The 27,015-nt window shown below is 46.6% G+C and overlaps 1 protein-coding gene and 1 long non-coding RNA gene across 7 annotated transcripts in view; both read left to right on the top strand.

Annotated features, from left to right (window-relative positions):
* Positions 1–19,760, top strand: part of LOC140695465 (protein spinster homolog 3-like) — a 60,560-nt gene extending 40,800 nt beyond the window's left edge. For 5 of the 6 annotated variants that reach the window (XM_072958196.1, XM_072958194.1, XM_072958195.1 and 2 more), the window contains 2 exons: positions 4–175; positions 1,125–1,525. In XM_072958196.1, coding sequence (XP_072814297.1) covers positions 4–175; positions 1,125–1,213 — 261 coding nt within the window. In that variant the 3' untranslated portion in view covers positions 1,214–1,525. Of the gene's footprint in view, positions 1–3; positions 176–1,124; positions 1,526–18,009; positions 18,159–19,637 lie in introns of those variants that run through there. The other variant, XR_012071145.1, reaches the window with a different exon arrangement.
* Positions 6,435–11,130, top strand: LOC140695463 (uncharacterized). The gene is made up of 2 exons (XR_012071144.1): positions 6,435–8,110; positions 10,973–11,130. It is a non-coding gene; the product is annotated as an uncharacterized lncRNA (long non-coding RNA).
* Positions 19,761–27,015: the final 7,255 nt, after the last annotated feature.

Here is a 27,015-nt window from a genome sequence, read left to right on the forward strand (position 1 = left end):
CAGATTTCCAGCGCCCTGCGGGACGAGGGCCCTGATTCCCACCTGCAGCACTTCCTCAGTCTCCGGCGAAGCTTCCTATGTCTTGTCTTCGTCATCATCCTGGGTGGCGGCTGCTTCTGGCTGACTACGCTGCACCTGGAGAGAGACCAGGCCCTGGCCCAGCAGCCTGGCCCAGGTAGCCCTGCCCCTTGCACCCATACCAGGCTCAGGGCTGACCCCAGAGGAGCAAGGAGCACCAGCCACCCCCTGAGCCCCTGGCCAGTTGATTCATCTGTTCCTTCATTTATGTATTTATTCAAAAATAGTTATCACTCCCCTGCTATGTGCCAGGCAAGGTTGCAGATGCTGGGGAGTGAAGGCCAAGTCTAAGCCCTTATGAAAATGAAATAAACAAGAAACAAACAGAAGAAGCAAAAGATAGAGGATGTTGGAGGTGATACGTACTATGGAGAGACGTTAAGCAGGAAAGTGGAGAGAGAGGAACAGGTCGGGACAGGTTTGCAATTTTTGAAAGGGTGGTCAGAGAGGTCCTTGCTGCACAGGTGACCTTAGAGCAAAGATTTGGAGGAGATAAGGGAGTGAGTCATGCAGCTGTTTTGGGGCAGGTGCTCCTGGCAGAGGGAACAACCAGTGCAAAGGCCCTGAGGTAGGAATGTACCTGATGTGTTTGAGGGCAAGGAGGCCAGTGTGAATGCAGCAGGAGCAAGGGGCCAGTGGTAAGGACGAAGGTGGTAGTAATGGGGCCAGAGCATGGGGAGTTTGGGAGCCTATGTAGGGACTGAGGCCTTACCTCTGAGTGAGATGGAAGCTGCTATGGAGTTTCCAGTGGACAAGCCCCAGGGTGTCTGATTTACATCATAAAAGCACCACTTTGGCTGCTGTGTTGAGAACAGACTGTAGGGGGTCTGTGTTGAAGCAAAGAGGCTATAGGAGGCTGGCAGCCATCAGGGGAGAGCAGCAGGGCTGGGACCATGGTGATGACATTGAAGGCAGAGACAAGGAGTCAGATCTGGAATTTATTTTGAAAATGGAAGCTAGGGTATTTTGTGAAAGCCTTTGCCCAGACCTGGTCCCAAAACACCTTCTGCCTCCTTTGGGGCTGGCTGAGCTCCTTCCTCCCACAGGGACCCCGGACAATAAGGACATGGATGGCAAGGCCACGGAGAGCCAACCCCTACTTCCTGGCACGAGTGCCTCCACAAAGGACCACTGAGGCCCCTGCCCTGCAGTGAGGAGGCCCCACCCACCTGGCCTGGATCCCTCCCGGTGGCCTCCACTGCCTCAGTGCCTCTGCCCACCTTTGGCTGTGGTTCTGGGGCCCTGGCCGAGCTGCACCTGCCACTTCTTTGCTCCCGGCTAGATAGCTGGCAGCGCCTGCGGCTGGGCTGGGAATTGAGCTGCCACCACCCTCCGCGGGAGGCCCACGCCTGTGCCTACACCCAGCACGAGGCCGCTCCAGCCTGGGGTTCTCAGCCTGGCTGCCTGTGGGCCCCGATTAAAGTATGGCCAGTACAAAGCCCATGGATATAGGCCTGTAGACAATCCTGTTATTTATAGCCTCAAGGTGTCTCTGCTGGGATTGGAAGCAAGAGAGGCGGAGGTGGGCAGTCTGGGCCAAGGATGCAGGGCTGCTGCTCTGGAAACCAAGGAGGCTGCTCAGCGTGAGTGTCTAGGTGTCCTCACCCTGGACTGCCCGCTCTGACCCAGCTTCCCCACTCTGAGGGGTCAGGAGGGCACAGGACACCGCTCTGTGTGAGTTCACCCTCTGAGCAAAAGATGGGGCTGAATCAGCAGTCTTGAGGGTGGGTTTCTCCTCTGGCTGGTGTGGGGGTGTGGCTGCAAGATGTAGGGAACCGCTCTGAGAAGTGCCCAAGCCTGCACAGACCCCGCTGCCCCAGAGCCACACCGGGGGACTCGCATGGCCTTGTACCTGTGCCCTGCTCTGCGCCCTGACCCCCACCTCAACCCCATGCTCTGACCCCAGCCCAGCCCATGGGGAAAGCTGGCTCTGTGGGACTCACATTTGGCCACTGGGTTCAGAGCAGCTGCACACAGTGGACCCTGCAGGAAACCAACAGCTTCCAGGCGGGCAGCAGTGGGGAGGCATGTTCTTTCTGCCATGAGCATGAGTGCCTCTCCCCCTCCCCCAGTGCCCTGCCGGGCAATCACTGCTCGCTCGCTGATCGCCATCTTCGCTGTGCCAGGCTGGGCTTGCCTCCCAGCAGCTGTGGGCAGAGCAGTGATTTAGACTCACGCTCACCTCCTGACCCTTGCTTGCTCCATCCCTGCCCCTTATCACTGGATGGGACAAGCTCCAGGAGCTGGACTCTTGAGCTCAGCCCACACCTCCCCCACAACCCAAGTCTCAGCCCTCCCTCAGGAGCAGCCATCACCGGGCTGACCAGCCCCTCAACCCACGATCTGACACTTGGAGCTCATGAAACAGGCTGCCTCTGAAGTTACAAGAAAAAGGATTCCTGGGGGTATTTGGTAAGGGTTCTATAGCCAATTATAATGTGGGCACAGGTGAGAGGGGGGCATTCCCTCACCACCAAGCAGTTCTCTGACACCAGCTGGGTGTCCTACAGTTCAACTCAATTCTGACACTGTCTACCCAGAGAGAGCATCAGATTTCTCTGGTTAAGGGTTCAGTCCTACAAGACTGCCCCTGCCACCCCCACCCTACGCTTCAGATGCCAATCACAAGTCCAGGTTGTGACCTCAGAGGTTCCCACGCCCCACTCCTTGGGTTCCATTAATTTGCAAGAGCGGTTCACAGAATTCAGGAAACCCATTTACTCACTAGATGACCGGTTTATTATAAAGGCTATAACTCAGGAACAGCCAGATGGAAGAGATGCATGGGACAGGGTCTAGGGAAAGGGCGTGGAGCCTTCATGCCCTCTCTGCATGCACCACTCTCCCCAGATGTTCATGTGTTCACCAACCCGGAAGCTCTCCCAACCCAGTCCTTCTGGATTTTATGGAGGCTTCATTACTTAGGCATGGTTGATTAAACCATGGGCCACTGGTGACTGAGCTCAACTTCCAGCCCCTCTCCCCTCCCTGGAGGTGGTGGGGGTTTAGTACTCAAAGTTCCAACCCTCTCATCACATGGCTGGCTCTCTGGCAACCAGCCCCGTCCTTAGGTGAATTCCAAAAGTCACCTCATTAACAAACAAAAGGCACTGTGCAGGCTCCCATCACCTAGGAAATTCCAAGGATTTTAGGAGCTCTGTGTCAGAAACAGGACAAAGACCAAATATATATTTCTTATTATAAATCATGGTATTACACTTGGTTTCTCCTAAGAAGGAGGCAGCCAGTCTGTGCAGGAGCCAGGATGTCATGGCCCCCCATGGCATTCACTGGCTGTGTACCTGGGCCACTTCCTGTCAGCTCCTAGCTGTGGACGCCCCAGTTATATTTAAGAGGTGTGTTGAATGTGGTTTTTCAAACCTGGGCCTCATGTGAGGCATTTATCGTAAAAAATTTAGAATGAGAATAGCAAAATAAACCCACAGAATGGTAGTGGGGCAAATGGATATCCACATACCAGAGAATGATGTTGGATCCCTACCTTGCACCATACACAAAAATTAACTCAAAATGGATCAAATTCTAAATATAAAAGCTAAAACTATAAAACCCTTAGAAGAAAGCATAAGCATAAATCTTTGCGACTTTGGATTAGGCAGTAGTTTCTTAGATAAGACACCAAAAGCACATGCAACAAAAGGAAAAATAGATAAGTTGGACACCATCAAAATTAAAAACTTCTGTGCTTTAAATGATACCATCAAGAAAACCCCCAAAATGGGAGAAAAGTTTATAAATCATGTATCTGTTAAAGGAGATATATTTAGAATACATGAAGAATTCCTTCAACTCATTAATAAGACAAACCCAATTTTAAAGTGGGCAAAGGATCTAAATGGACATTTCTCTAAAGATATACTAATGGCCAGTAAGCACATGAAAAGATATCAATATCATTAGGCATCAGGGAAATGCAATCAAAACCACAATGAGGTATTATTTCACACCCACTAAGACTGATAAAATAAAAAGAGACCAATAATAAAAGTGTTGGGAAGGATATAAGGAAATTGGGACCTTCGTACATGTTTGGTAGAAGTATAAAATGGTATAGTCACTGTGGAAAACAATCTGGAAGTTTTTCAAAAAGTTAAATATAGAATACTATAGGATTCACCAATTCTACTCCCAGGTATATACTCAATAGAATTGAAAACATGTTCACACAAAAACTTGTACACAAATGTTTGTAGCATCATTATTCATTAAAGCAAAAAGTGGAAACAACTCAAATGTCCATCAACCGATGAAGAGATAGTCAAATCTGATCTATCCATACAGTGGAATATTACTCAGCTATAAAAAGAAATGATATACTGTTGCATGCTATGACATGGATGAAAACCTTATTCTAACTGAAGGAAGCCAGACACTAAAGATCATATATCCTTTTATTTATATGCAATAACCAGAATAGGCAAATCTGTAGAGACAGAAAGTAAATTAATTGTCTAGGGAAAGGGTTGGAGGGAGGGGAATGGTGAGGAACTGTTAATGGATAGAGAATTCTTTGTAGAGTGATGAAAACATTCTAAAATTAATTGCAGAGGTTGTACAACTCTGTGAACACACTAACAACCATGGAAATGTGTACACTTTATATGGGTGAACTACATTATATAAATTATACCTTAATACATTTATTGTAAAAAGAATAAATATATCCAAAGAAATAAGAAAATAATGAAAACAAGAGCATAAGATTGAGAATAGAAACAATAAACAGTATGCGCTCTACCACTGAGCTATAGTCACCCCCTTCCATTTGATGTTGGAATATTATTTATGGCAGCACCAACCTGCCCAGATAGGGGATCTTTTTCAGCAGTGCTCATTTGACCAGATGCACAGAGAAGATGGGGCGTCTGGATGATTTAGGGCTGGTAAGGCAGAAAGACAACTGGGCAAGAGTATTGAGGATATTGCTTCACCAGAGACCCCTGCTATTGAAGATACAACTATACTCAGAAGAATCTGTTTGTTGGCACCGTTCTTCCAGGTTGATAGGAAATCTCAGACAAGATTCTTTCAATGTGTGTGCCTATCCAGTGAAGAGGAACTTCATGACCTGGTCATCCACATGCTGCAAAAAATGTTGCAGAACAGTGATTGGTGCCTGTAATAGAATTTGTTATATGTGTAGCTACCTAGCATCTTTTGAACCCATTTCTTATACGTTGGTCATTTCCCATCTCCCAAAGGTAGATGCCAGGACTTGCCTGTCCTACCTCCTTTGTAGCCAGGACTCAAAAGTGTGACCTGATTACCAATCAGATGCACCCATATAAACTTGAACTCAGAACACAGTGTCATGAGAAAGGCGACATTGGCCTTGCAGAATCCCTTTTGTTGGCAAGGCTGGCAAGACTGGCAAGGCTCTCCAAGGTGGTAGGGGTCCAAGCATCAGAGATGATGCTCAGAAACCGAGTTAATGTGCCAGTGCCCAGTGGTGGTAGCCCTGCCTCCTGCCTAGAGCAGCCTAGCTGTGAGATTGGCATATTATTCCTAGCTCTAGAGAAGTACTGTCCAATAGAAATTTAGAGTAAGCCACATAAGTAACTTTAAATTGTCTAACAGCCACATTTAAAAAGAATTTTAGAGGGGAGAGTATAGCTCAGTGGTAGAGCACGTGCTTAGCATGCATAAAGTACTGGGTTCAATCCCTGGTACCTCCATTAAAAATAAATAAATAAAACAAAGTAAATAAACCTAATTACCTCCCCCAAACCCCACCCAAATTTTAAAGGTGAGATCATTTCAATAATATACTTTAACCCAATATATCCAAAAATCTTATCATTTTAACATGTATTCAATATAAAAAAGTATGCATGAGGAAACTGATATTCTTTTTTATACTAAGTCTTTGAAATTCAATGTGTATTTAACACTTTCCAGGGTCCAAGGCTCAGGGCACTGGTGTTGATGCCACTTCTCCAGGTCCATAAATGTGCTGTGCACAGAAAATTCTATAGCTGTTTCAACTCAGAAAATGACCTGACACTCTTCTCCAAGGGTCTTCTGCAGAAGCCCGAGAAGCAGTGGTGCTTCCCGGCTGCTGGGATGACAGGCAAGGCTTCCTCACCCTCCTGGCAGAGGAGGTCCCTTCTTGGGGCTCCCAGGTTTCTGGCTTTTTAGTGATTTGCTGAGCACTGGTTGGTGAGAAGCAGTGTTTGTACTGAAACCACCCATTTACTTGTCTCTCTTCCCGCAAACAGCCGCACGGAGACCAATAAGCTGGCTCTGAAATGTTGACACCCTTAATCCCCAATTTGCCAACTCCCTTTTCTCATCTAATAAAAGGGGAATAAAACCTCATCAGATTACTGCGAAGATTAAATGAAAAACCGAGGTCAAGGCTCAGCACAGTGCTTGGCACGCTGTAGATGCTCAGAAATTCCCTTCTTTGTCCTTTAAAGCCTAACACTCAGGTTACCTGCTACATTAACTTTCTCTAAAACATCACCCCCACCCAGACACAAAAATCCACCCTTCTCTGGAATCCCAAGGCTGTTTGTCCATTCTTAAAAGGGGCTCGTACATACACACACACGCGCGCAAATAAAGGAAACACACAGTTTAATGACTAGGAAGAGCCTGTGAGTTGATTTCCTAGTGGTTCAAATTCTGAGGGCTGTGGCTATTGAGGTTAACATTTCTAAACAACAAGGTCTATTTTTTAAAAAGTTGTTTACTTCAGGGGGCCCAAAGGAGGCTGATAGATGAGACGATGACCTGGTTATAGTCCTGACCGTTAAAAATGCACTTTATTCACTCCTTCAGACAGTCATTTGTTCACTTGTTTTTCACACATCCATTTGGCAGGTGTGTGCCTAGGAGAAAAGTCTGGAGGTGAAAGGGGATCTTGCATCATTCAGGACCTAATTCCTACCCTCCATGCAGACATAAATCTCATCCTTAAGAGGTAATCATTCCTTGGAAGGAGAGTATAGCTCAGTGGTAGAGCGCATGCTTAGCATGCATGAGGTCCTGGATTCAATCCCACATACCTCCATTAAAAAAAAAAAAAGCTTATCTTTCCACAGAAAATAAAGGGCTCTTAACCCGATGGCCTTAAAGATTCTGCTCCCATTCTGAGATAGAACTGTGTCTGGTTCTTCAACAGGGAGGCACTTGAATGGCTATGTCCCCCACCACAGTGGTTGGCTCTGGACAGAGCGTGCTGATTTGCATAAAAGCAAGCTCACAGCCATTTATCTTTGACAAAGTCCCACAAGCATCACCACCCCTCCCCCTAAAAAAGCACTACTGCACCTGGGCACCTTGTTTAGCTTGACTTAAGCAATGGGTATATTGATATGATTAGGTGATCAAAATGCTAACAGTCATTCTTTTAGAGGAACTATAGCTGCTGCTACCAGGCCCCGCTGGGTTTCTCAAGGTCGGGCACCTTGGACAACACACTCTGCGTCTGTCTGTGGGAGGATTTTTCTCTCTCTGGCTGCGCTCGGCTCTACCAGCATCATGGCCCAAAGTGAGGGAGAACAAACCCGTCCTTCCTACCCATAGCAGTCCTCAGTCGGCAACTGATCTGAGTCGGTGTTTGCTCCAGCTCATGACCCCGCAGGTGGGGAGGTTCTGAGAGGCATGTTCTGCGCTGGTCCTCGGAGGTCCCCCTGCAAACTGGAGCGCTGCTGCCCACAGAGGTCACCTACCTGATAATGCTTTTTACTGGCGTCCCCACTCCTCTACAGGTTTTCCTGAGATCATCTTCCAAATAAACCTCTTGCATTCAAATCTTTGTCTTGGGACCTGCTTCTGGGGGAATCCAAACCAAGGGAGGGGCACGTTGCCAAGTAGCAACAAAAGCCCTTGGAAACCCAGCTGATACTCATTATTACAGAGTCTCTCTCTTATCCCATAAGATCATTTTACTCACTCATCATGTGCCTTGTGGGAGGAAAGGAGACTGCACGCTGTATTACTTCTCCCAATTACTTTTAATTTGAACTCTTTGGGGCAGAGACAGAGTGTGCCATCTAAGGTTGGAGTAAGTATTGGGTACATCCCAGTGGGATAGTGGTGTCATTTCTCACACCCTGAAGTTCATTGGTTTTTTTTTTTTAATTTTTTGGAGGAGGAGGTAATTAGGTTTATTATTTACTTTTAGAGGAGGTACTGGGGATTGAACCCAGGACCTCGTCCATGCCAAGCATGTACTCTACCACTTGAGCTATACTCTCCCACCTGAAGTTCACTGTTGGTTTAGAGCTCTTTACTATGGAAAATCTCAAACATATACAAAGGCCCAGAGAGCAGAATAATGAATTATCCCTGTGTACCCATTATCAGATTGGGCAACTATCAAGTCACAGCCAATATCTCCCTACTCCACTCCCAATTATTTTAAAGTAAAATCCAGACATATTATGTCACCTGTAATAGTCAATATCTCTAAAATATAAGGACTCTTTTTTTATAAGCATAAGGATATCATTATCACATCTAAAAATTAACAATTCCTTAATATTATAAAATATTGAGTATTCAAATATCCCCAGCTATATCATTATTGTTACTATTACTATTTATAGTTTATCATTATTACTATTTAAAACTGTAAACTACTTACTAGTTTATAGTTTATTTGAATTATGATCTAAAAAAGGTTTGTATATTTTGATTGGTTATATGTCTCACATCTTTTTTTTTTTTAAATTTTTGTGCGGTGGTAATTAGGTCTATTTATTTATTTTAATGGAGGTACTGGGGATTGAACCCAGGACCTCATGCATGCTAAGCATGCGCTCTACCATTGAGCTATACCCTCCCCCCTCAAGTCTTTTTTAATCTCTAGATTCCCCCCATCTCTGTTTGTCTTTTCTTGCAATTTATTTGCTGAAGAAATCTAGTCATTTGTTCTTGTGTAATTTCCTGATATTACAGTATTTTACTGACCACATCATCATGGTATCATTTAACATGTTCTCCTGCTTTCTCTATTTTCTGTGAAGTGGTAATCAGATCTAGAGATCAGATCAGATTTGGGTTTGATTTTGTTCTAAGACTCCTTATATATGGTATTGGGGACTTCTAAGAAGAGGTACATTCATCTGGTTTTTATTTATGTTCTAGTTTCTGTGTTGATTTAGGAAAAAAACTAAGATGTTTACACTGTGATGGAACAAACAGAATTGTGACTTACCTTTTGCAACTTATGTGGCTGCTTAAACTAGTTAGAGTATATTCTGTTATTTGCAACTGATTTCCCTGACAATTATGGGGAGTCCATGATGTAGCTAGATAGGGTGTCTAGTCGTAAGGAAAGGATCAAACTCTACCTGAAGCCTCTGGCCTTCCAGGTAGATGACATAATGCATTTTATTATTGTTTATGCCGCTTTAAGTTGGGTTTTCTGTTCTTTGTGTTTAAAAGTATCTGGATTGACTTCTGTGTGCACCTTCAGTGCCTAGGTGTACCTAGATATGCTCAACACATGTTCATTCATAATCACCTTTTAAAAATTACAATATAATGGGCAGACAATTGACCATACATATTCAAAGTGTATAATTTGAGTTTCAACACATGTAAACACCCATGAATCCATCACCTTAATTAAGGCAGTGAATCATACCTAAAAGTTCTTCGTGCCCTTTTGTAATCTCTCTCTTCCTCCACCCCAGCCCCAGGCACCACTGATACCCTTTCTGTCATTTTCTATAATTTGACATAAGTGAAATCAAATACACTCTTTTTGGTCTCCTTTTGCTCAGCATAGTTATTTTGAGGTTCATCCATGTTGTGTGAATCAATAGCTTGCTCCTTTTAATTGCCAGATAACATTCCACTGTATGGATATATCATAATTTGTTTATCCATTCTGTTGGTGGGTATTTGGGTTGTTCCCAGTTTGGGGTTGTTACTAGGAAAACTCCTGTGAACATTTGTGTAAAGCTTTTGTGGGCATATTTTCATTTTTCTTGGGTGAGTATCTAAGGAGAGAATGGCTGCCTTGTATGATAGTTATTTCACTCCCTAAAGAAAATGCCAGACTGCTTTCCAAAGTGTTTGCCATTTTATATTCCAACCAGCTGTGTACGAAAGTTCCAGTTTTCGCATCCTTGCCAACACTCGGTAAGGTCAGTTTTTAAAAAGTTTTTAGCCATTCTAGTGGTACATAGTTGTGATTTTACTTTGCATTTTCCTAACGACTCATGATGTTGAGTATCTTTTTCAAATGTTCATTTGCTATCCATGTATCTTCTTTGATGAAGGATCTCTTCAAATTTTTTGCCCATTAAAAAAAAATTATGTTGTCTTCTTACTGAGTTGTAAAAAATTCTTCATATATTCTAGTTATAAGCCCTTTCTTAGACATATTTTGCAATACCTTCTCCCAATCTGGTTCACCGTTTCATTTTTTTAAGAGTGTCTTTTGAAGAGCAAAAGTATTTATTTTAATGAAGTCCAATTTATCTATTTTTTTTATAGTTTGTATTTTTTGTGTCACATTTAAGATATCTTTGCTAAACCCAAGACCATTAGTATTTTCACAGAAGATTTACATTAGAAGTTTTATATTTATATTTATATAGGAGTATATTTATATAGTCTTATATTTTTTAGGCCTATTGTCCATTTTTTAGTTAATTTTGGTATATGGTGTGAGGAAAGGTTCATTTATCACAGCGAATATTATGCATTATTTTAAAACTTCCCCTAGTTTTATTAAGATATAATTGACATATTGTTTAAAGTGTACAACATAATGATTTTATATACTGCAAAATGATTAACATAATAAGTTTTGTTAACGTCTATAATGTCACATAGTTACAAATTTTTTTTCTTTTTTTCTTTTTTTTGGTTTGTTTTTGTTTATTATTTGTTGACCATACTGTATGTATAGTGGACAGTTTGCAACTTGTTGTACAGAACTTTATACACAATGAACACACACCTTTCAAATATCATGGAACCCTCACAAAAATGGATCAAAGGCAGAAAAGAAAACTTCAATACATTCTGTAAAGTAGAAAAGAGTCAATAAATGTTTGCCATTAGGAACATGTGTCTTTCTTCTTTATTTTATCTATTAAAATTTTTTTTCATTTTTCAGTTTTATTAGGTAAAATTGTTACAGTTTGACTGCACATATACAATATATTGCGTGTAAATACATATACAAAATATACTGCACATATTTTTAAAATTTACATATATGTACTGTTCATTGTTTCTAAGAATGTTTAGAGCTTTAGCTTTTTAAACTTACATAGTTATCAAAGAATAAAGTCAACCACAAAATAAGAATTAATTCAAAAAGATACATATATCCTGCTATTGACAGCAACATTATTTATAATTGCTAAGATATGGAAGCATCCTAAGTGCACATCAATAGATGAACAGATTATAAAAGATACAGCATATTTATCTAATGGAATACAACTCACCGATAAGAAAGAAGGATTTTTGCCATCTGTAGCCCTTCATTCACTTTTTTTTTTTCACTTCAAAAACTAGAATTTTATAACTGGCATAAACATTTCCATTGCATCAAAAACAACAAAAGACCTAGACATAAACTTAAACAAGGAGGCTACCCATACTCTGAAAACTGTAAAACATTGATGAAGGAAATTGAAGATGATACAAAGAAATGGAACGGTATATTGTGCTCTTGGATTGAAAGAATCAACATGATCAAAATGGCTGTACTACCCAAAGCAATCTACAGAGTCACTGCAACCCCTGTCAAAATACTCACGACATTCTTCACAGAACTAGAACAAACAATTCCAAAATTTATGTGGGACCGTAAAGGACCCCAAATTGCCAAAGCATCTTTTGTAGGTCTTTTTTTTTTCCCCCTCTTTCTTCTTTTTGTTCTCTTTTCTTATGGTTTGGTGACTAGAGAAGTTCCTTTAACATTTGTTGCAAGGCTGGTTTGGTGGTGCTGAATTCTTTTAGCTTTTGTTTATCTGTGAAGCTTTTGATTTCTCTATCAAATCTGAATGAGAGCCTTGCTGGATAGAGTATTCTTGGTTGTAGCAAATTTTTTTCTTGTGATGAGAAATTTTAAGACTTTCTTCTCTCTTAGGCACTTTTAAATATACAGTATTGTTAGGTATAGTCACTATGCTGTCCATTAATCCCCAGAATTGATTTATTTTAAAACTGGAAGTTTGTATCTTTTGACGACCTTCACCCCTCCCAAACACATTATTTATTATTTGGGTCGTCTGATTTAGTTCTGACAATTCTTTGAAGTAGATATTATCATGCCCATTTTACAGATGAAGAAACAGAGGCTCAGAGAGGATAAGTACCCAGTTGAGGGCCTCTCCTTTAAGTTGTTTTGATAGAAATTTGCATGTCATTCTCTCTGCTATGTTAATCTCCATTATCTTCCTACTGCCTAAGGATGTATTGGGTCCCCTGACTCCCAGAGTTAGGGTGGCTTGCCTACTAAATCAGGGCTTAAGAGCCATCCCCAGGCCTTGGCAGGTCTCCATCTCTCTCTGCTTGGCTCTGCTCTCTTTTTTTTCATTGGCTTCCTTCTCAAGCTTCAGGTAAAGACCCAATGATGGCAGCAGTTTTCAGAGTCAAGACCCACCCAGAGGATCATCTGTCTCGTTGCCAGGAGCCCCACTTTGCTTGCTCACTTTGGACCCTTGGCTTCTGAGGGCACACCAGGAGGAAGACAAAACCTTTCTGCAGTGTACAGGCAGTCTGCTGCTTTACGCCTGTCCACCAGCACCTGCATCAGAACCACCAGGGGCACCGGGTCACATGCAGCTTTCTGGGCCCAAACCCCTCTTCTTGCAGGTGGACTCTGAGGCCCCAGGAAGGAGAGGGAGCCAGGATTGATCTAGGACAGAAAACCCAGGGAGGAAGGGAGAGAGAATGAGGGGCAAGAAACCCATCCACCCTCTGCTCCTCAGACTCCCCTGTATTATCCCTTTGGTTCCCAGTCATTAAGAGAAAAGGCCAGAGTGGACCTGGACCCCAGTAGGAGTCTTGGGAGGGAGGTGGCTTTCTGTTACTGGGGCCTCTGAGTGTGCTCTGAGGGCTCAGATTGCAGCCTCTCCCCTCCCAGGGAGGCTCAGTGTAGCGGGCATCTCAGGTCTCCCAGCCTCAGGCACAGACATCCTCAGTTAAAGGAGGAGGCCTGGCTGTGGGAAGGAGCTGGGTGGGTAGGGCTCCGGAAGTAGGAGAGCTGCCTCTTTTGAAATGCGCACAGGGAGGTGGGGAGGAGAGTGCTGAGTGCAGGCCAGAGGGTAAGCTAGGCAGAGCCTGGTCCCCTAGGAAGGGGCCAGAGTGAGGCCAGGACCTCAGTCAGAGAAGAGGCAGGCACCTTCCCTCTGCCCTACAGAACCTGTTCCACTGCTGTCTTCAGCTCCTCCCCTGGGCCAACCAAGGGCCTCAGGGGTGGAGGCAGGTGAGCAGAGAAGTGACAGGAGGAGAAGCAGACAGGTGATGGGAGAGAAGAAGCTGCCAAGCCCTGGGGAACTGAAGTCTGCAGTGTCCCCCCCTTGCAGGCGCATGCAGCTTTTCCCATGGCCACCCTCTCTGGATTCAGAGGAGTGACCCTGTCCATTAGGTGATGGGCATTGCATCCTGATTTCATTAATGCCATTTCATACTGTCCCCTTCCCCAGGCCATCAAATGTCATCTTGTGGCTACCACACCAGTACTTGTTTGGTTGGTTAGCTCTAAGTCTTAGAAATAATCTTACAGGAACAGTCTCTGGTCCCAAATTCCCACTGTCTAGATGGAAAACTGAGGTCTGGAAGGATCCTGGACTTTCCACTGTGGTAGAAAAGTCACCTACTTTTAAAATTAGTTAATACACACATATATATTATATGTATATAACATATGTTTATTTTATAATATTTTGGTCAATTTGATGTTTCACAAAATTCAAAAGACACAAAAAAGTAAGTCTCCCTCCCATTGCCATTTTTGGTCCTTAGCAATTTGCCCTAGGACACTGTTGTCAACTGTTTCCTGCCAGAGGTATTCAATACTTACCAAACATTTACTTTTTTTTTTTTCTTTTTGATGGAGGTACTGGGGATTGAACCCAGGACCCTGTACATGTTAGGCACACACTCTACCCTGAGCTACACCCTCCCCCTCAAACATTCACATTTTTGAAAAATCACAGACTTTATATGCTGTACTAACTGTTCAGCACTTTGTTTTTGCACATAATGAATCTTAATTAAGATCACTTAATTTTAATACCTAGCTGCCTCGTTTTGTTTTAATAGGGCATAATATTTAATTGTATGGCTGGAGCATAATTTATTAACTACACTCCTGTTTATGTCCCAAACTTTAACTATGGTTCAGTGAATATCCTGGTGCATATTATATATGTCGCCAGGCACCTGTAGACCTGTAGGGTAAATTTCTGAAAGTGGAATTGCTGGGATCTTGAAGAATTTATATATTTCATTTTTTGATCAATATTACCAGGTGGCCCTTTAGGGAGGTTGTGCCAATTAGCTTTGCCACCAACAATGTATGTGGGGGGCCTGTTTTCAGACACCTTGACCAACATGAATCCCCTTTTGTTGTTTTTTTAGTTTTGTTTTTACCCATCTGATAGGTGAAAGATAGTATCTCGCAGTTTTCATTTACATTTCTTATATTACGAATGAGGCTGATCATCTGAGATAGAAACCCAGAGGACAGTTTTTAACTGGAGTGGGGTCTGGCCCCTACGCTAGGCTGAGCCGCTGTGCCCCCACTTCCTCACCTCAGCTGATGAGAGTTGGCTGGGCAGCCTGGGCTGGAGCCCTGCCAGGAGCTGTCTTTCCTGCCCCCTCACCTGGGATAGTAACAGCTTCTCCTGGGTGACTGGAAGAGGCATGTTTTATTCAGGCACCCTGGTTTGTCCTGCTTTTCCATCCCTGAGGGCTGGGTCTTGGCCTCTGATGCAAAACAGAGGATTTGCAGTGGCAAGGTGAGACCTGCTTTTATAGGGCGAGAGCTGGGGGAGCTGGGGAGTGGGGAAGAGGCTGCAGTAGTTCAGCTGAGCGCTGCTGAGTCTGAGCCAAGCAGTGGGGCCTGGGGATGGACGCAGAGGGACCTACTAGGTGCGGTGGAGAAGGGAGAGAGGCAGACAGGTGAGGGGGCGGAGTCAGGATGGAAGAAGAGGTGTGACTTGAAGCTTGCCTGTGGGATGGACAAAGGAGATGAGAAAATGTTTGTAGGATGAATGTCCTCCCAGTGGCCATAGAAATGGAGTGGTCACATGCCCAACTGAGGGATGGTTAATTCAGCCAGTCTGGCCACAGCAGGTTAAACCGATTCTGGAGTGTGTCCTGTGCTCCTGGCTTTCTGTAGTGACACAACCTGGTTTCCTGGAAGGTAATGAACACAGAGCTAGCTTTGCTCCTGACTTACTACCTCCTTCTAGCTTCTTCTGTGATGCCTTCTGCTGCCCCTCTGGAGTAGGGAATGGTGAATTGGGGAGTGGGCTGTTGGCTTGATGGTCAGACCAGCCAGAGCTGGAGGAGGAGCCAGTAAATTGGAGGTGTGGGGAAGGGAGAAACTGGGGCGCACTGAGCCCAGCCCCTATCCAGGCTTGAAGAGTGTGTTTACTTCTGGCCTGAGAGCAGGTCACCCAGGCCTGGAGGCCAGTGCACTTTCCAGGACTCTAAGTTCTAGATCCAGCCAAAGTTTCTTCCAGTGGCTCTCACCCCGTCTCTCCCAGAGTTTCGAATTCCAAATGAAAACTCTCACGTGGATGCGAGAGAACCCATTATAAGTCTCTCTTTTAGGGTTTGCAAATAAATTTGAAATTCAGGTCATGAATAAGAATCATTTTTAGCATAACTATATCCCAAATATTGTATGGGACACATTTAGATATTTTTTAGAAAAAAAAGGTTGCTTATCTGAAATTAACTGGGCATCCTTTTTTTAAAAATTTGCTAAAGCCAGTAGCCCTGCCAGTCCTCCCACAGCCGGTGGAGATGACCACCCGCCTCTCACAGGCCCTGGTCCTTTACAGCTCAGGCACCAGGGCTTCTATTCTATTCTATTCTCTCTGCAGTTGACAAAGGGTGTCCCCGGCGGTCGATTAGAATAATAAAGAAAGCAGATGGGAGAGGGAACGCCTGGGGACCCCGCAGCCGGCCCCCGGACTTTTCCGGAGCTCAGGGCGAGTGTGGCGGAGGGGAGAGGGGAGAGAGGGGCCGGGGAGAGAGTGGGGAGCGGGTGCACCCTCTCCGCCGACTTCCAGGCCCCCGGGGCTCGGGATGCGGCTCTGGGCGGGCTCAGAGCCCGCGTCCGCGTGGATGACGCACTGGGTGTGACCGCGTGGGGCAGATCGGTTCGGAACACTTCCTGCTGGGCCGTGTGGCCGTTTGTGCTCCCAGCCAACGGTCCTAGGTGGTCTGGTCGGACTTGGTTGGGAGGGGACTGGGAGCCCGGCCTGAAGGTGGGTCTGGGGCGGCGGGTGGGGAGGGGCTGGAAACCCCTGCTCTGGTGGAGGTGGATGGGAAGACGTTGGGGAAAATCTGGTCAAAAGGAGACTTATGTAAATTAACCCTTATTTTCCCCTTGACTCACAGGATCCTTTCGGATCCTTGACCTCAGGTTCTCACCTGCAGTGGGCAGAGACTGCACAGTACCTGAGTTTTGGGTTTTTCTTCTCTTTTACGTGCCACGTGCTGCTGGTGGGGGGAGGGATAGAGGTGGAAGGTGCGCTTTAGGCCACCAGGGGCTTAAGGAGTGCGAGAAACCTTAGAGAATCTTCCTGAAAAACTAGAAAGAAGGAAAGAAGGGAAAGAGAGAGGAGAGAGGGAAGAGAAAGAAGACAAAGACAGGAGAGAGAGAGAAAGAAGGAAAGAGTGAGAGAGGAAGGAAGGAAGGGAGGAGGAGAGAAAGAAAGAGAAAAAGAAGATGTAAATATGGATACTCTCCGCCCACAATTTCTGTTTTGATAAGTCTATAGTTTTTTTCTTAATCAGTTTTCTCCCCTAAGCAGCTCTGTCCAAAGTGTAGTCTGTTAAGCTGATGAGAAGAGAGGGCAGAAGACGGGCTGATGTGACCCCAAGTTAAAATTTTTCTTTCAAATCTGCTGCAAGGGAAGATAGTTCGGGAAAAACCAATGGAAAGATTGCATATGGAAAAAAAATTATTAGATAATCATCATCAAAGTAGATTTTTAAAAATCTGGGTAAGCATCATTAGCCTGTTTGCCAGATGGAAGATGTTTGTGTGCACAGATCTGGCTTCCAGAGGTCTTCCTCTCAATAAAATCTACTTAAAGTTACTCCAATATTTTAAATCAGATGCTAGGAACTCAAGGGTCCAGGAATTACATCAGGCAAAAAAGTTCTGCCCCAGGTGGATGTGGGACAGTTGGCACAGTGAAGTCCCAATCCAGCCAGGTCCCAGCCCTCTGGGTCTCACCTGTAAAAGGTGCCCTGGAGGACGGGAGTGACTGGACGGCGGGTGCAGTGCACTGGGGAGTGGACTGGACGCTGGGACACTGCATTGGGAAGCATTTGGGGAGTTTTGCCAAGCTCCACGTAGCTCACTCTGAACCTCAGTAACTGGGCTCCTCAGCATGCACCCAAGGGAATGGAGTTTGTAGACCCATCAAAAGACGTGGGCAGGGTACACCACCAACCCTCCCAGCACCCCCACCCCTCCCACGCCCTCATCACCACATGCTACACCGCACACTAGCCTGGCAGGGCCCCTCTGGGTCTGAGTGGGGGGCAGTTTTTCTCTAGTTTCAGTTCCTAGCGAACCCTCGTCTCCACCTACCATACTCACCCACCTGAAGGAGTGGTAACAGGAAGGCAGGAGGGAAGGCAGCACTTTCAATGTCTGTGGGCATCTCTTGCTTCTAGAAGCTTCAGGCCTGAGAGCTGCCACCTGGCCTAGCTCAGCACTCCTCTTGGTTTCTGCAGCTTTCTGCTGGTCAGATGGGGCTTCTCTTCTTGGATGAGTCTGCAGGACGCCCTCCCACCCCAGCCCACCTGTTTGGTGTGTGAGGCCCACCGCACAGCAGTTCTTGCCTCCCAGCCTGGCCTCCTCCTCGGAGCACTGTGAGGCCCCGGTGAGTGGGGTCAGCCCTTGGGTGGCCCCTGAGGAAGGAAGTGGGATGAGTGATGTGGACTTTTCTTCCAGGTGGCGCTGTCTGTGGGTGGGGCTTCAGGAGGTAGGCAGGAGCAATCCCTGGGAGTTGAAGGGCAGGGGTCAGAACCTTTCCAGAGATTCTGTGGAGAATATCCAGCTACTGGACAAAGCTTGTGGTGCCCTCACCTGGGACTCTGCTGTCCCACCTCCACGAGAGGTTGGAAACTTGTGAGGGCATTTCTGGGGCACTACTAACATTTTGTGCCTAGAATTTTGGGACCAGGGATATAAAACTGATGCCGCGGGTTGGGACTTGGTCCCATCACAGGAGAATTATCTCTACTCAAATAGCAATGGTGACCTCCCCTGAGGAGCACTGCTAGGGTTGAACTGGGTGCTTCTGAGGGACTTTAAATATAAGTGACTGTCATTGTGACATCCATTGTAGGTGATCTATGGAATACTGGCAAAATAACCACCCCCCAGGAGGATTCAAGGTCTAGGCACATATGGTCTGTGTGTGTGTATGTCTTGGGTGTGTTATGCACACACAGACACACCTGAGCATGCACAGGCATGGACACGCACACAGATTTGTGCGTGCACTGTCAGTGCACACTCACATTCACACATGCACATGTGTTGCAGACAGTCCTCTGGGAGAACTTTGACCAGCCCTGTGATGATGGGTGCAGTGAGCTGGGGGGGAGGGGGGAAGGGAGGCACAAGGAGGGGAGGGGAGGGGGGAGTCCTGGGAATGGTGCCTCTGGAGAGGCTGAGCAGCATTTGGGGACCTCAGGTGGCATAGCACTCCCAGCTCCTTTTCTGGGAATTCAGTCTCTCCCTGGGGCTCTGCCCACCAGCAAAATTTGGAGCCAAGAAAATGCCATTCATTTTAAGTGATGGAGTCAGCTGGTAGTTGGCCGGCACTGGTCCCTTGAGTTGATAGAGACACATGTCCATCCCCTGCCTCCCACAACCTCTGTGCAGTGGGGCCAAGGGTGCCTGCAGACAGAGGAGTGAAGGCTCTTCCCCTGCACAGGTGGAGGGGTCCTGAGCATCCCTTTCCTGAATCACTGGCTCTGCCACTTGTGCTCCTTCCCCTCCGTGACTACCTCCTGCCGACAGCCTGCCCCCCAGCCCCCAGCTTCCTCCCACTCCCTGTCCTCCTTGACCTTGGTTCCCACTCACCTACGGATTTGCGGATTCAGCTGTGTCTCATGAACATCTACCTGGCCCAACCCTATCACCAGGAGCCGGTTTCTAGGTTTGTCTCCTATGTGAGACCCAGGCTGAATGAACTTCCTGTATCCATGGGGACTGAGGTGGGAAGAGGTTCAGAAGAGCAAGGCAGAGAGAAGCCGCTTGCAGTTAATAGCTTAGGACACAATTGTGGGCATAATTAGCACGGGGGTACTTTCATAAAGCATCACATTAAAAAAAAAATCATGACTTACAGGTTCATGCTGTGGTTCAACCTCAAGAACAGCCCCTAAGCTCACAGGTGTGTTCACGCACATACACACGTGAGTGTGCACAGGCACGCATGGACACCAAGGAGTTGTGCGTGTGCTCAGCGTACACATGAACACTCGTAGGTGCATCTGTTGTCTCCACAACACCCGGCCCCTCTCGCCAGGGCAAGCGCTACCTTTCAGCCTCAGTTTCTCCAGCCCCGCTGACAGGCTGTGTCTCTGTACCCCGACCTGAAGGGCAGAGAATGCTAAGCCCAGCTGGAGGGGGGGGCGGGGCACGAAGTACCCCACTGGGAAGGCAGAGCCTCTGGTACATGCTCCCACCCTCCGTTTGGCAGACTCTTCTGGGAGGGAGCAGGGAGGGCAGCCAGCTGGAGTGGGCTCTTCTGGGTTTGCGGGAGCAGATTAGGTACCCTGTGTGTTTAGTGATGCTGCTAGTTTGGCCTCGGTGAGAGTATTTGCACCAAGGTAGTTGGCATATACTACGAGTCCTCTTCCCCACTCAGTGGCTTGTTAAACATCTCCCTAGAACACAACTGGAACAGAACAGAATTGTTTTGCTTCTCAGGTTCCTGTGGAAGCTCTCTGCCTGACCTACTGGGCGCATCTCAGGCAGGAGAAATGCGGGGGAATGGGGTGGGAGGTGGGAGGCAGTGTGGGGAGCAGACCTGTGGGGAACAGGGGCCCCACCCTCCTGCCCAGGCTGCACCTGGGCACCGGCACCCAGTTGTGACTGTTCCCTTTGCCTAGAAACCCTTTTCCTTCTCTATTGCAGTCTGACCCTGGAGGGGCAGCTGCATTCCTGCCCACTATGGGAGGGTTCCTGGATGCCCTGCAGGTAGTGGGGATGGGGTCTGGAGCCCAGCTTGGGCCCTGACTCTGCCACTTACTAGCGGTGTGGCTTTGGGTGACCTAACCTTTCACAGCCTTCATCCCTTTATAAAATAGGAGTAATGACATTTATGCCAACATGGTGTGAGCATTGAGCAGGGCCACCTGTGGGACACACCTGACACAGGGCTGGCACAAAACTCACAAGTGATAATGGCAGTTCCTTTCCCTCCTCCCGTCCAGCCCCTGGCGGACTGCAGACACCTCGCATTAGCCTGAGTCACGATAACTGTGAATGCACCAACTTGGCCAGATTGGCTGTCAGATTGGATTATAAAAAGAGTCCAGACTCACGCTGTTTACAAGAGGATCATCTAAAACAAGGATGTGGAAGGTTGAAAGTAATTAGATGATACCAGCCACGAGAAAGCTGGTGTATCTTCATAAACATCAAACCAAATATTATTTAAGACAAAGAATATTTATGAGGGAAAACAGGAGTGCCTACATCATGATTACAGGAACAATCTACGAAGATAAAACAGTTCTCAAGTTGTGTTACCTAATAACGTATCTTTAAAATGTATGAAGCAGATATCAGAGAAAGTCAAAAGAGAACTTGTGGGAGAATGAGAAGTTTTGCAAATCGTGCAGCTGAGAAGGGATTTTTAGCTAGAATACATAAAGAATTCTTACAACCGAACAATAAAACGATAAATATGAATAAAAGATATTTTAAAAACGGACGAAAGATTTGGATAGACAGTTCTCTGAAGGAGATATGCAAATGACCAATAAACACATGAAAAAGATGCTCAGCATCATTGGTCATGAAGGAAGTTCCAATCAAAACCACAGTAAGATAGCACTGCTTATCCACGAGGGTGGCTAGAATCAAAAAGGCAGATAACAAATGTTTGCAGGACGTAGGGAAATTGGCCCTTGCGCATCGCTGGTGGGGGTGTGGAGCGGTGCAGCCACCGTGGAAGGCAGTCTGCCAGTTCCTCAAACTGTTAAATACCGAGCTGCCATTTGACCCAGCAAACTCTACTTCTAAGTTCGTGTGCCGGACGCACAGTGAGTTCAAACAAACCTAAACATCGGAGTCTGGAGCAGAGAAAGGTATTTTGCAGGGCCAAGCAAGGAAGACGGGTGGCTCCGGCTTGAAAAACCAGAACTCTGATGGTTTGGGAGGAGGAGCGTTTTTAAGCAAAGTTTGGGATGGAGGCTGCAGGTGTGTGACTTTCTTCTGATTGGTTGGTGGTGAGGGATGGGGTGGTGTTCATCAACCTTGTGTTCAGCCTGAAGTTATCATCCTCCACCTGGGTGGAGGCCTTAGTTCTTGCAGAAGAACTCAAAGATATTGTGTATATTCCTTGAGGAGGAACCAGGACCCTGTGCCGCAAGGCCGCGCTGTTGTTTCTTGACTGTTCCTCCCTTGTCTCTGCATTTCCTCCCTTCCCTGATTGGCAACTGTTTGAACCTGCGCTTTGGAACTCAGGGAAGGTCAAGGAGGCTGAAGGAAACCTATGTCCTACTAGCAAGAAAAGGGGGACATGGAGAGGATTTGTACCAGGGAGGACCCCCACAGTGTCCGGCTCTATTTCAGATGAACCTTGAAAACATGCCAAGTGAACAAAGCCAGACACAAAAGGCCGCATGTATGACTCCTTTTATGTGAAATGTCCAGAAATGTCCAATCCATAGAGACAAAAAATAGGCTGGTGGTTGCCAGGGCTGGGGTTGGGGGGGTTAAAGGGTAGAAGTTGTGGGGCAATGAGGAGTGACTGGGTACAGGGTTTTTTTTTTTATGTTGATGAAACGTTTTTAAGTTGATCGTGGTGATGATTCTTAATTGTGGATAGACTAACAAAAACCATTGAACTGGCCGATTTCTTTCTTTCCTTTTTTTTTTTTTAAATGGGGGAACGTACTTAGTTTATTTTTAGAGGAGGCACTGGGGATTGAACCCAGGACCTCATGCATGCTAAGCATGTGCTTTACCACTTGAGCTATACCTTGCCACCCTGAACTGGACAATTTCAATGGGTAAAAACATCATATGTGAATTATACATCAGTAAGGCTGATTATATGCAGATATAGATACTGATATATAGATAGATATGTAAATTCAGTTTATTCTGCCTTTTGACTTGGGGTCTACTCCCCAGAGAAGGCCCGGCCTGGCCTGTCGTCCCTGTGCTGGAAGAAAACTCCTCCCCTGCTCACCCTGGGGTATTTGATGAGGAGAGAGACTGTGTTCCCAGGCCTTTCGTTGGTCTGGGGTCCGAATGTGTCCCTAAAAGGATGCCCCCTTTTCTCTGGGGACTTGATGGAACCAGGATGAGGATGAGGGTTCTGGCAATAGGCATAACCCCCCTCACTTTAACCTTTTTGACCACTTGGATGTGTGTAGGAAAATTCATTCTTCCTGCAGACTTGGGGTCTTGGGAAGAGTCACCCCGAAGCCCCTTGTCTCTGGCTCCCTGTCTCCCCTTCCTCTCCCAGAGCCCAAACTGATCTTTCTCTGGACTCATGCATAGTTGCGTCTGTTCTCTTTTGTGTGTTTTATCTGAAGGAACTGAAGACCTTGCACAAGTCAGTGCATCTCCCCAAGGCTCTTCTGTTTCAGGGACGCCTGGGACCCCAAATGCTTCATCTTGGGGTTTCGTCTAAAGCAGGGGTCTGCAGACTCTGGTCTGTTAGCGAGTCTGGCTGGTAGCCTGTTTTTGTTGAACCCAGAGCTACTAATGGTTTTAACATTTGTTTGTTTAGAAAACTATGTTTTCCCTCCTCCTTCAGGGACTCCCCAACTCCCACAAAAGGAATTCTGCGGAGTATGATTACTTCTGCCTCACCACAGGCATTGGGGTAATGAAGTCACCCTGTTAGAGGTGGCTTCTCATTGAGTGTGTGGGCACCCGGAGCACACCCAGGGAAAGACATGTCCCTGCCCCAAGGGAAGGGCCCCTGAGAGCAGAAGAGGGAGGGAAAGGGGACCCTCTTCTCCTTTTCCATCCCCCTTCCTCCCACCCTGATTCTGCCACAGAAGAAGGGTCTGACCTAGAACCTGGACAATGAGTCTACAGCCAATGGACAGATGGTAAGACTGAGGCCCCAGCCCCAGGAGCTTTGCCTGGCTGGCTGAATCACTGGAGACCCCCACTGCAGGGTCGCCCCTAGTAGACCTGTGCTGACTTCAAGTGTTCTTAGAGACCCTTTTAGTCCACCCATCCCGCCTCTTAGAGAAGCTGTCTTTAGCGACACCTGGTGGTCACTGACCATCATAACTATGATTTGCCTTAAAGGCTGATCCATCCTCAGAAACAAAGTTTATTCAGTCACATAACTTCATTTCCCAGAGAAAGTTCAAAGAATAGCACTGACCTGCCAGAAAACACACAACAATTCATTCCTTTATTAAAATGTGAATGATCATGGCCTGAGTGCCAGGCACTGGTGATGACAGCAGCTGTTAAAACTGGGGAGAAGGAAAAGAAATAAATCAGGAAATGATCAGATATTAATAGGAACTATGAAAAGCATTAAACTGTGGAGCAAGGACAGAGTGACTATGTGACTTCTTTAAATTGAGTGGTCATGGAGGGCTTCTTGGAAGAGGTTACATTTAAGCTAATATTTGAATAAGAATAAGCTGGTTGTGCAAAGATCTCAAGGAGCAGCATTTCAGGCAGAGGGGATTGTTTAAGCTCCTGAAATGGGGATGAGCTTTTGTGTTTGAGGGACAGAAACGGTGACTTTATCAGAGTGAGCAAGGTGGAGGCTGATAAGAAATGTGTGGTCAAGACAACAAAGTCAGATCACTGGGAACTGAATGCAAGGAAAGTGATTTGATTTTACTCCACTTGTGGTAGAAAGCATTTGGGAAGTGTTCCTCCACTCCACTCTGCCCCTGGAGTATTTTCAGCAGGGGAGTGACTTTACTTGATTTCCATGTTACAAAGATCATTTGGTTGCTATGTAGCTCATGGACTGATGGTGGTGGGAACAGAGGGGACAGTTAACATCCCATTGCAGTGGTCCAGGTGAGGGATGATGGTGGCTTGGGTTCGGCCAGAAGTGCTGGAGGTAGGGAGAAAAGAATGGATTCAAAATGTATTTTAAGAGGGGATGGGTACAGCTCAAGTGGTACACACATGCTTAGCATGCAGGAGGTCCTGGGTTTAATCTCCAGTACTTCCTCTAAAAATAAATAAATCAATAAACCTAATTACCTTCCTCTCCCCCTCAAAAAATGTATTTTAGAGGAAGAGTCAGCAGGATTTGCTGAAGGGAGGAAAAGACTAATTTGGGTTTATTTATTTATTTTAAAGTACGACATTTTGAAATGTAGCATCTGCAAATAACAAAAAAAAAAAAGGAGAAAAAGAGAAGAAAAAGACTGGGAAATACTGTCACAGGTTAAGGAGAAACAAGTGATTAATTGTTGCCTTCAATCAGGTCGCCTGGCAACAGACCCAGATGAAGCTTTGTTATTCAAGATGTTATTGTTATTGGCTCTCTGCGTTTGTTGAGGGATGAACGGATCAAGGAAACGTGATAGATGTCACTTGTGACCACATGGATGGACTCTGAGGGCATCATGTGAAGTGAAACAAGTCAGACAGAGAAAGACAAATACTGCATGATCTCATATGGGTGGAATCCAAAGAGAGGTCTAGCCTTTGCCCTTGGCTACTGGGAGGTGGTCTCCTGGCTCTGGAATGTCCTGCGTGATGGGAGTGTCTTTGTTTTCCTGGGAGCATTGACAGCTAGACAGTCTTGCAATGTGATTTATGATGGGGACTTTGGGCTTCATGGTATCATTCTGCCTCTGGAAGGGGCTGGAGACAGCAGGTATCAGCCCAGCCTCCAGGAGGGGCTAGAGACTGAAGGCTGGCCACGAGGGCAGCGCATGGTAACAACAGTGATGCTAAAGGCCCTGGTCAGCTTCCCTGGTTGGCATTGACGTCACATCGTGACTGGGACACGGATGACCAGACCTAGGCTCTTGTTTGGACGCTCCTGGGCTCTGCCCCAGAGGTCCCTGCCCTTGGCTGATTTTCACCTATTTCTTTTCTCTGCATACCGGGAATCTTCAGCACTTCAATGGTCATGGGTTCCTTTTCTTTTCTGTGCTGAGCCCAGCTCCACTCACTCACAGAACTCCACGTCCAGAGGCCACACACTTGGCTCTTCAGACCAGAGCTCCTGGTGAGGGATGTCCACGCACGCGCACACCTCACCTGGGCTGTGTGCAAAAGCTCATCCAGTTTTTCACTTGAGTGTCTGGGTGGATGATGGTGCCTTTGTAGTGTGAAAAGACTGAGGGAGGAGGAATTTGGGAGGAGGAACCAAGAATTCTGTTTTGTGGTGAGTTTGCGATGCTTGTTGGGTGTCCAGGTGACCCAGGACATCCAGACAGCAGAGGGTGGAATTCAACTACAGAAACAGCAGAGACCCCGAGGCAGGAGGAAAACCAGAGGAGCACGTGGGTCACAGAGGCTGGAAGAAGAAGGTATTTAAAGAGGGTGAGGTCCGCTGGGTCCTCTGCTGCTGAGAAGCCAGGAGCAATAAGGTCATTTGGCCTGACTATCAGGAGGCCATGTGGTGACCTCGATCTGCTGAGACCCTGAGCAGTCTTGGCTGAGAGGTGACGACAAAACCAAGGACAGAGGAGCAAGAGTACAAGACAAGGAAACGGAGGCCTGAGGACGGACAGTGATTTTGCAGGGCTGAGTCTGACGCTGTGAGCATCACAGGAGCTGGGGTTTTGAAAGACAAGGAAGGAAGATGGTGTGGAAGTGGCGTGCAGAGCAGGAGAGACATCCACCAGGCTCCAAGGTTCTGTGAAAGGAGGAGGAGGAGGGGATAAAAGCAAGCACCTTCCTCCTGAGAGTTCGCAGGGAAAGCCATGTCGTCAAGTGATGATTATGTTCATTTGGGGCTAAACGGTGTCAAGGGATTGTAAATAGAAGTGAAGAGTGGAGGGGAATTTGGTGCTGGTGGACCACGGGTCTCAGAGGGATGAAGGACAGGAAATTGGATCAAAATAGAGGAGAGAGAATAGGAGAAGCGGCTGAAGGGCTCAGGGGGTGATGGTAACTGGTCCGGGATGAGGGGTATGACGAAGGTGGGGAGGGGCTCAGTGGTCTGCAGAAAAGTGGGAAATTAGTTACGATAGCCAGGCTCCAGGGTGGCTGCCCAGGAGCCGTGCCTCCTTGTATTCATGACTTTGTGGAGTCCCCTCCCCCAGTGAATCGGGGCTGGTCTATGGGACCAGTGGAACATGGTGAAGATGATGGAGAGTGATTTACAAGGCACGGTCATAAAAGGCATTGCGGATTTCGTCTTGGTCTCTTGGGTTGCTCATTCTAGGGGGAGCTAGTTGCTATGCCATGAGGACCCTCAATCAGCCCCGTAGAAGGGGCTGCCTGGAGGGGAACTGAGGCCTCCCATCAGACAGCCAGCGCTATCTTGCTAACTGTGTGAGTGAAACATCTCCAGCCTGAGCCAAACCTTCAGACTC

The sequence above is a fragment of the Vicugna pacos genome, unplaced genomic scaffold, assembly GCF_048564905.1.
Source record: "Vicugna pacos unplaced genomic scaffold, VicPac4 scaffold_221, whole genome shotgun sequence".
Lineage (NCBI taxonomy): Eukaryota > Metazoa > Chordata > Mammalia > Artiodactyla > Camelidae > Vicugna > Vicugna pacos.